Raw genomic sequence first — 10,341 nt, forward strand, 5'->3', positions numbered from 1 at the left:
CAAAGTGGTGCTCTTTATAGAAAACAAGTGTAGCTCAGTAAGTTATCTCCATGTAACTCAAAAACCAAAGTGGTGCTCTTTATAGAAAACAAGTGTAGCTCTCAGTAAGTTATCTCCATGTTACTCAAAACCAAAGTGTCTCTTATCTCTCGTAAGTTATCCATTAACTCAAAAACAAAGTGGTGCTCTTATAAAAAAGTGTGTTACTCTCAAAAACAATGCTTATAGAAAACAAGTGTAGCTCAGTAAGTTATCTCCATGTTAACTCAAAAACCAAAGTGGTGCTCTTATAAAAAACAAGTGTAGCTCAGTAAGTTATCTCCATGTTAACTCAAAAACCAAAGTGGTGCTCTTTATAGAAAACAAGTGTAGCTCAGTAAGTTATCTCCATGTTAACTCAAAAACCAAAGTGGTGCTCTTTATAGAAAACAAGTGTAGCTCAGTAAGTTATCTCCATGTTAACTCAAAAACCAAAGTGGTGCTCTTTATAGAAAACAAGTGTAGCTCAGTAAGTTATCTCCATGTTAACTCAAAAACCAAAGTTGTGCTCTTTATAGAAAACAAGTGTAGCTCAGTAAGTTATCTCCATGTTAACTCAAAAACCAAAGTGGTGCTCTTTATAGAAAACAAGTGTAGCTCAGTAAGTTATCTCCATGTTAACTCAAAAACCAAAGTGGTGCTCTTTATAAAAACAAGTGTCTCAGTAAGTTATCTCCATGTTAACTCAAAAACCAAAGTGGTGCTCTTTATAGAAAACAAGTGTAGCTCAGTAAGTTATCTCCATGTTAACTCAAAAACCAAAGTGGTGCTCTTTATAGAAAACAAGTGTACCTCAGTAAGTTATCTCCATGTTAACTCAAAAACCAAAGTGGTGCTCTTTATAGAAAACAAGTGTACCTCAGTAAGTTATCTCCATGTTAACTCAAAAACCAAAGTGGTGCTCTTTATAGAAAACAAGTGTAGCTCAGTAAGTTATCTCCATGTTAACTCAAAAACCAAAGTGGTGCTCTTTATAAAAACAAGTGTAGCTCAGTAAGTCGTCTCTCCATGTTAACTCAAAAACCAAAGTGGTGCTCTTCATAGAAAACAAGTGTAGCTCGATAAGTCGTCTCTCCATGTTAACTCAAAACCTGGTATTCGTGGGAGAGAGAGGGAATAGAATTATTTACAGTGACGCAATTTAAAAGTGAATTAGATTTCTTCATAGCAGCTTCATAATGATATTCAAATCAGGCATGGATAGTGATTGTAGACAATACCATATTCTATTTTGTTATTTATATACAGTTAAAAACATTTATAACAAATTCATGGATATAAGTTTGTAATTTTCTTTCCGAGTCAGGTCCTATAAGATGTATGTTCCTATAAGATGTATGTATACAAATATATAGGGATATTTTTTATATATGTATACTATATATTATTGACAGAACGTCAGACTCCTTTGGTAATACATGTGCATTGTACATGTATGTGTATAACAAACTATGCATGTAATAAAAGGATTTCGTTAGTCCCCAGAGATTAGTTAAAACTGTGTGTTACTGTGTGCATTCTATGCCCAGTATCAGAAAATGATCTGGTAACATTTTCATGCTCTTTCTTTGTTCAGACTCCAGTAGATGGAAACAGGGTGACAATCCGTTTGGATGTTGACAAAGATACAGTATGTACATGATTTTAATTGATTGATTATATCTGCTATTAACTTAAGCTTGTTCTACTACTGTAAACCAACCTATTTTCGCACATGATTGAATTTTGCATATTTTGTGGTGATAAGTTGAGAAAATGTTGTAGGTAATTTGGAACTATATGACTTTAACTTACAAAAAAGGTTGTTAGACATGAAAACATGAAATTCAGTTGATGCAAAAATTTGTTGGTTTATAGTATAGAAATAAAGTCCAATGTGGTGTTGTTATTTCATGGTATTGGTGTGAAATGATGTAGAATAACTGATAAAATTAGGATGGTTATAATAGAATTAATGAACATTGTAAACCAGATTTAAACCTTATTGTTGATTTGACTACTGTGTGCATACTGAAGGCAACAAAGGATACAAACCAGGATAGTTGTATTGTTTTCTGAATCGCTTAAATTATGCTGGTGAAATGTGTATACACTGACGATATTTAATGATTAAAATGTATTTTGATGTATAATATAAAAATTTCTCTACATTCAGAGTGTTGCTGAAGTAAAGATTCTGGCCCTGTCCAAGTTTGACATGTTTGAAGTTGAGGATGGAGGTCGTCTCAGGATTGACCACGACACTCTAGGCCTTCGGCCACCGTGTAAGTACAGACCGGCATTGACCACTACACACTAGGCCTTTGGCCACCATGTAAGTACAGACTGGCATTGACCACGACACACTAGGCCAACGGCCACCACTAGGTACTTTGGCCACCATGTAAGTACAGACTGGCATTGACCACGACACACTAGGCCAACGGCCACCGTGTAAGTACAGACCAAATACCACTTACAGACATTGGGATATCAATTATTTCTTACTCAAAGTTGATGTTATACCCCTGCCTTGAGATGGGGAGTGGGATGTAATCTACACTACTGTATATATGTAATATTCTCTCATGTCACACGTTTTATCTTAATTCCATACACAATTAAGAGCATTGCTAAAAGAATAAGTATTACCTTATAAAACATGTTTCAAACATTTTGAATGAAAATCCTTTTCAAAGAAATTATTGATGATTTAGAAAATTAATTCATATTCCACAGTACATGAACAGTTGACTGTGGAGGAGGCATCCCTAACAGGGGGAACAACTCTAATCCTGGAAGGAGGACAAAGTCCAGCCTCAAACCAGTTAACATTAACCATCACATCTACTGACCCCAAGGTTGATGCTGTAAATATGGAATTTATTCTAGACAAATCATCTACAGTGGGGGAGTGTCTGGAATGCATCAAACGCCGAATCGGGCTGAAAGGTAAGGAATAAATCAAGGATGTGTTCAAAAATAAACAATGCCATAAATACCTGCAAAATATGCATGAATAATTGAAAAATATACAAAGTAAATGGAAAGGTGATTCTTAATTCTGACCTCAGGAAATGACCATTGAACCTATATTGTAATAATAACTAGAGAGGGCGCTGTATAAATATACACGATTTGTATAGCGCCCTCTCTAGTTACAAAATTACACTAAAGCGCCTTACAGTGAGCATGAAATGAGCATTCATAAAAGAACATACAACATAAGTTATAAATGTCACAAGCAAAGTCCAAAAAAAGTGCTACTAAAACTAAAGTTTAGTCACTGATTTCACAAATTATAAACTAAAAGTGTCATTGCAAATACAACTGTTGGAAAAGATGAGTCTTCAAAAAAAGTGTTGTAAATGAACCAAAGGGAATTAAGCAAGTCATAGATTAAAATATCCTTCTCCATATATATTCCAGAGGATCGTTGGCACTTGCGGAAGACCAACTGGTTTGGTGAGGCCACGGATGTCCTGGATGATATAGACCTAGCTTTGGACCGGAGCCTAGTGAACGATGGAGACCATTTACTCCTGGAGGAAGGCAGACTGCCACCCAAGGTAGGATGTTAATCATTACTGTGAAATTTGGCCAAGGAATAAGTAGGAACTCTGGCTCTAAGTGGGTCATTGCACCTGAGTGATTAAGGTTTTCTATTAAGTGGATTTTCACCTCTGGGTTAAGGGTCATACATTTTAGGCTATGTAGATTAGATGTAGGTTACTAATACAGTGTAACTTCACAAAACCGATCCTTCTCAAAACCAATCCCCTCTGAAAACCAAACACAGATGTGATGTAAGGAATAAATTCCTCTATATTTATACTAATTTAAAAAACTTCCCAAAACTGATCCCTCCCAATTCCGAATACCAGACCAATCTTAAGATCAGAATAGTAAACTAAAAAAACACTTCTAAAATTTGGTATACTGTATGTAGATCGGTGCAGACAAGAACATTCCCAAGAACATTCACGCACCTAATAGCGTTTGTAAGCGGTGACAAAGCCAAGATTGTTGATTTTATTTATTTTAAACTTATAATTCCTTCTTGTATGATAATGTTCACATTAACAATAATATTGATCAGTTATAACGAACACTAGGCACACGTATGTGGTTATAGTATATTGTAGAAAACAAGTTCTGGTCAGTTAAATCTGGATCATGATGATCGATGTTCGGTTTACTACTCCAACCCGAACCCTCTCTAAACAGGCTGAAATTCTATGTACCGACCATGTTCGGTTTAGGGAAGTTCCACTGTAGTTGGCTGATTCCTTTTTACCTTGGGACTTAACTTAATAAACCGCCCAAGTCTTACCCTGGTTTTCACTTTTCAGCCGAAACCGTGTCTGGCTTTTGAATGAAGAAATACATTATCTCTGATTTTTCTCGTGATTTAGTTCAGGAAAAAAATTTCCTCAGTAAAACTTTTAACTTGCTTCATCTTAAGCTGATATACAGTAAAATTAAGTAATGTCAAGTCATCATGACCCAAAGATCGAGATCAGAAATCTATACTTTCCTAAAGCTGATACCATTGATCATTTGTCTTTAAAACTGTTCAAATAAACCAAATAGTGTATTTCTGGTTGTATGTTTAAAATCATTTTTGTGCCAAACTTTTTATTTCTGTAACAACAGAGTGATCTTTCATCCTAACAGGGCTACATCCGGCCGTGTGTGGTGTTGTACCCGACATTAGAGGAGCCGTACCAATCAGACATTAACTCTGGGGGAATGTTATCGTGGATTACTTCAGGAATCAAAGGTAGTGTACACACACTTCAGTTATCTTGGTTTTTTTTTCTGTTATTTACACCATATACTGTTAAAACTGAAATTTATTAAGTATAACAAATTTAATGTGAAGATAGTGTAGTGATCAGTCAATGCATGCTTACTACTTGCTATGGAAAACAGGATTGTGAGTGCAACAGTGCCATTGTCCTGTATTAATAAAGAAATAAACTTTTAAATCAGAATTCAGCAGATTGATTTACCCAAATGACCATTACAGAATGTACTTTTTAAACCGCTAATGGCTGAGCCAAGCGGCTTTATTAAGATAGGTGCGTGTTGGACCCATCTCTGGTTGATGCGGACACATCTGCTGACTTCCAGTATTGACAGTTTGCCAGATAAAGAAGCGATAACTATGTCACCAACCTGTTTATATTATTATCATCATAACTTTTTTGTACCTCACAAATAGAAGCGAGGTTTTCGTGATGCATTTTTCTGTATTATTAGCATGTGTCCCGTTCGGTATATGGCTTCAGACGATGACCTAGTTTTGGTCGCTGGTAGTAGATTTGTTGTACCGCACACTTTCTTAAAATAAGGCACATGCTTTAGCGGGTATACAAAAAACGTGGTTCGTAGGTAACATCAGATCTGTAGGATAGATTGTTCTTAAGATGAAATTGTTATAGCGGCTTTTCACGTCATGCTGACATGATTCTAGTTTACATATTCTTTTCTGTTATTTCTCTTACACTTCTAATTCTATTTTGTTTACACCTGTGTATTGCTTTGTTGACATTTGAACCTGAATGGACATAGTTTTTTCGGTCAGAATTGCTGAGACTGAACCAGACACCATCAGGGGAGACTACTGAGAGTGCTGAACCGCTGACGATCGGCGAGGTAGAAGTGTCGCTCCAGGATACATTGGAGGACTTCCAACAACTTGTAATGACACTCCCTGTGATGGCAGACCTCAATATCCCTACCATACACTTTATACGTGTCCGACTGATAGAAGAAGGTCAACTAACCACAGTCCTCCGGCCAGCTACACAGACACTACAGTAAGTATGTCTGTTCACTGATGGTGGTATGCGCTGTAAATATGTTACCAGCTATACTTGTATCTGGATATGGAAATTTATGTCTACTGTATAACTCCTGATTCTGTGATGCTCTATGCTGTGAAAGAATTTTGAAACTTATTAAATCATTATTGCCATTGACAAGTTGTAAGAAAATGTACAGCTTATATTTAAAATTCAGTTTGCATTTTGTTCCATCAGTTTTATAAGTTTATAGCTATACCATGGCATCTATTACCAATGGTTCTCCACATTTCTTTACAGACTAAAGGAGCCATGTCTTTTCCTTATAAACTTCCTCCAATATTTGGCCTTGACTCTTCTGAATAACCTGACATCTTTATTTTAGTTTCATTGTATTCTTACCACATTTCTTCTTTCCAGAAAACTAAAACTGAAGTCATGCTGTAAGATAGCAATCCAGGTGTTGTCAAGGGAGGAGAAATTAAGGTAAACTTATTGTCATATGGATGTACGAAATTTAAACAGAAAACAGCTTTACTGAAAACAGTCCTATTGGCCTATAATGAACACAGATTTCAATTCGTAAAAAGGCGTTTCAGATTTTTTCATCAAGAGTTATGAGAATTTATTCAATTTTAATAGCAAATGCTGAATTTTTGGAGCAGTATCACAAGAGTACAGCTCTTCAATGCATTGAAGCTCTACTAACCATAACACATATTCTTTTTTTGACTTTGAGTCTCGCGAGAAAAGTCTTGCAACTCTGTATATTCAGGCATGTTTTAATTCTCGTTGTCAACCTTTGAACTATTTTCTGGCATCGGCCGGAGAGTTATTCTGGTTGTTGTTAAGGGTCATTGTATTCTGTGAAGTTATGAAAAAACATTTAAATTAAAATTAAAGATGACTTTTAAGGGAAAGCCTTAGTATTGTATTACAACACAATATCCAATGATAGGGATAATGTACAAGATAAACACAAATTAAGTGTAATTTTAATCTTTGAAAAATGCTATATATGATTAGGGTAAAGAAATCAGCTGTGTTCCCCTAAGGCTTTTGCCAATAGTCATACTTAATACACTGTGTGGAAGGGTATACATAACTACCATTAGCTATAGATTGGTATAATCTCTGGACAGGTTCTGAATATGACTTTCACCCTCCTCACTCTGTTGCAGTGCTAGTGAGGTTGTGTTAAAAGTCCAGCAAAGAATCCCTGAGACTAGGATGTATAGCTCACCACACGAAGTGATCTGGGATACATCCCAAGGGGCCACCATCCAAAGTCTGAAGCAAACCTTGAGTAACGCACTGATTATTGAGGAACAGCACCTCCACCTAGCTAAACACTTCCCTCGCAGATACGAGTGGCTGCTTATACAGGAACAGCAACATCAGCAAACTAAGGTCAGTACTATCAACTCTGTTAGCTAATTCTGTATCCTTTTCAACCACTATTAGCTAATTCGGCATCTGATTTAACAATTCTGTTAGCTAATTCAGCATCCTATTCAGCAACTCTGTTAGCTAATTCAGCATCTGAATCAACAACTATTAGCTAATTCAGCATCTGATTCAACACCTCTGTTAGCTAATTCAGTTTACGATTCAACAACTCTGTTAGCTAATTCACCATCTGATTCAGCAACTCTGTTAGCTAATTCACCATCTGATTCAGCAACTCTGTTAGCTAATTCAGCATCCAATTCAACAACTCTGTTAACTAATTCAGCATCCGATTCAGCAACTCTGTTAGCTAATTCAGCATCCGACTCAACAACTCTGTTAGATGGTTCAGCACAATCTACATCCGATTCAACAACTCTATTAGCTGATTCAGCACAATCTACATCCAATTTAACAACTTTGTTAGCTAATTCAGCATCTGATTCAACAACTCTGTTAGATGATTCAGCACAATCTACATCCGATTCAACAACTCTGTTAGCTGATTCAGCACAATCTATATCCGATTCAACAACTCTGTTAGCTATTTCAGCACAATCTACATCTGATTCAACAACTTTGTTAGCTATTTCAGCATCTGATTCAACAATTCTGTTAGCTAATTCAGCACATTCTACATCTGATTCAACAACTGTGCTAGCTATTTCAGCATGCGAGCCATGCTAAACTTAAAGTCTAATTCAGCATTTGTTTTAATAATTGCTACAAATTTAATTCTCAATATCGGTACCATTTAATGTCTTTTTAACCTCATTGTGAATTAAGAATGTAATATAATTAATTTAAAATTCAGAGATGCATAAGGTGAAGATCTGAGGTTTGACCAATGACTGCACTGTAGATCTCTGACAGCAGAGAAATAGAACGATTTCAGCAGCCATGAATCTCTAGCCTGCCCCCTATCTCGAAACATTGATGTTATAAAGGAAATGATATAAATTAAAAACCAATTGTTCACTTGTGTTTATTTTTGTTATAGAAGCATAATCAGAAGGGGAAGAAAAAGGGAGGACAGAAATGTAACCTGAAGAATGCTCCATTTCACATCCGGGACGGTGATACAATAGGGGTGAAGGTCAGTATCAGGATATATACAGGAACTTTATAATGGCAGTCGGTTGTCTGTCCGTTCTTTATTACAGTACACAAATCCGTTTCTCAGAAAACACTGGAGGGATCTTCTTTATATTTAATCTGTTGGTTCCTCTTTATCTCTAACTGTACATATTTCATTTTGGAACCAATCTGAAAACAATATTGCCAGCACTAACAGAATTGAAGGAATCTTTCTCCAATTTCATCGAATTGAAGGGTATTACTATTATTTAGCATTTTTGTTGTATCTTCGTGTTTATCAAATGTTTCATAGGAAAGGGTAAAAAAAAAATAGAAAATTATTCTGATAAAGATTTGTTTTCTATAAGTCTCTGTGTTACATGACAATCTCAATGTTGGCTATTTCACCTTTCCTGCCATCACTAGGATATGCAGTTTGACCAGATGAAGAAGAATGATTTTGCGACATTACAAGATGATTATGGCCAAATGGAGCTACAGAAGGTGGTAGAGGAAAAGAAAAAAGAGTAAGTAGATGTGTGCTGACATAAAGGACTTTAGAGGATTCTATCATAAACCAAATTAATAAAAACAAATCAAACTTTTAAATGTACATTGGTTACCTAGTTATAATGTTTGCAATAAATATGTGCCATCGAAAAATTATTTGCTAGAAAATTGTCATGTTTAAATAAAACATTATTCCTTGGGGATTGATTTTTGTTTTAAATGATGTAGGAGGGAGATGAGGAAGAAGAGACAGGAAGAATTTGGAGGATTTGGTTCGAGGAGTAACAGACCAGAAGTAGCTCTTACTATCAAAGTCGACAATTTCAGATAGCACAGGTCAAAGGTTAAAAGAAGTTATCAAAGTGGAGAGTCAGTTGAAAGATTACAAGAGGTCATCATTGTGGAGATGCAGTTAAATGGTTACAAGAGGTCATCAATGTGGAGACACAGTTCAAAAGTTATAAGAGTTCATCAATGTGTGATATACAGTTCAAAGGTTAACAAGGTCATGATACAGTTCAAAGTTACAAAGGTCAACTGAAGACATCAGAACGACGCCATCCAGTACAAGGCCAATAAATCTACAATGACAAAAGCAGATTTAATTGTGATATCTGTGTGCTATAGGGGTGATTGATATGATTGAGAGAAAGAAATGAGATTTTAGTACTTTTGATAATTTAAATGTTTAAAGGAATGTGTGAGATGGATAGCGAGCTAATCTAAAGTTTGTCAAGCGTTTATAAGTTGGGATTGAGTTAAGCCATGAAGCTGAGTGTTTATAAGGATGGGAGACAAGGATAAATACAGGTAGTTTGGTTTGTGATGTAACTTGTTAAATAATTATTAGTATTTTAGTTGTCAAAATAATTTCAGTCAAAGTTCAGTATGTTCACGAAGATTAATTATATATTTCTATGAAGTAAAAAATGACAAATCATATGGTGTATAGTCTGCTGTGATAATGGAACATAAAATGACCTCAATCATAGTATTACAATGTATATATTATTGTATGGGATATATAATACATTGTATTTACATGTTAAAGATGCTACATTGCTGATACTTATTCAGAAGAAAAATACAATTTGTCTGCTCCACTATTAATTGATGAAAATTGCCTTTCATCGGTGGTTTAGCATCTTTAACTTAAAACGAAAAATAAAAATAAACTCATGATAGTATTTAATGCATACGATGGTGGTTTAAAGGTATCAGTAAAACACTTTTCTAGTTTTCTTAGATTGTGTCATTGAAATATTTTTATACAACACATGTAGTTTGTGATATATATGAAGTTGTTAAGGGAGATAAGAATGCTGTGTAGAACAATGTTAAACCTATAACAAAACAATACATTTACATCTCAATAGTTTATTGTTAGTGTCTGTGATATTGGCCTGCTGGAAATCAGAAGACCAAAGTAATCTCTTATATATAGTGTAGAAAAACAATAAAAACAAAATGTCATAAA

The 10,341-nt window shown here is 35.2% G+C and overlaps 1 protein-coding gene across 1 annotated transcript in view; it reads left to right on the forward strand.

Annotated features, from left to right (window-relative positions):
- Positions 1-10,341, forward strand: part of LOC138314640 (ubiquitin carboxyl-terminal hydrolase 40-like) — a 28,088-nt gene extending 17,747 nt beyond the window's left edge. Inside the window, exons 21-31 of the mRNA XM_069255076.1 lie at positions 1,616-1,669; positions 2,195-2,303; positions 2,758-2,970; positions 3,448-3,587; positions 4,696-4,801; positions 5,609-5,843; positions 6,249-6,314; positions 7,010-7,238; positions 8,278-8,373; positions 8,781-8,881; positions 9,093-10,341. Of these exons, the coding sequence (XP_069111177.1) occupies positions 1,616-1,669; positions 2,195-2,303; positions 2,758-2,970; positions 3,448-3,587; positions 4,696-4,801; positions 5,609-5,843; positions 6,249-6,314; positions 7,010-7,238; positions 8,278-8,373; positions 8,781-8,881; positions 9,093-9,195 (1,452 nt within the window). The 3' untranslated portion in view covers positions 9,196-10,341. The remainder of the gene's footprint in view (positions 1-1,615; positions 1,670-2,194; positions 2,304-2,757; positions 2,971-3,447; positions 3,588-4,695; positions 4,802-5,608; positions 5,844-6,248; positions 6,315-7,009; positions 7,239-8,277; positions 8,374-8,780; positions 8,882-9,092) is intronic.

Source organism: Argopecten irradians, chromosome 2, assembly GCF_041381155.1.
Source record: "Argopecten irradians isolate NY chromosome 2, Ai_NY, whole genome shotgun sequence".
Taxonomy (NCBI): domain Eukaryota; kingdom Metazoa; phylum Mollusca; class Bivalvia; order Pectinida; family Pectinidae; genus Argopecten; species Argopecten irradians.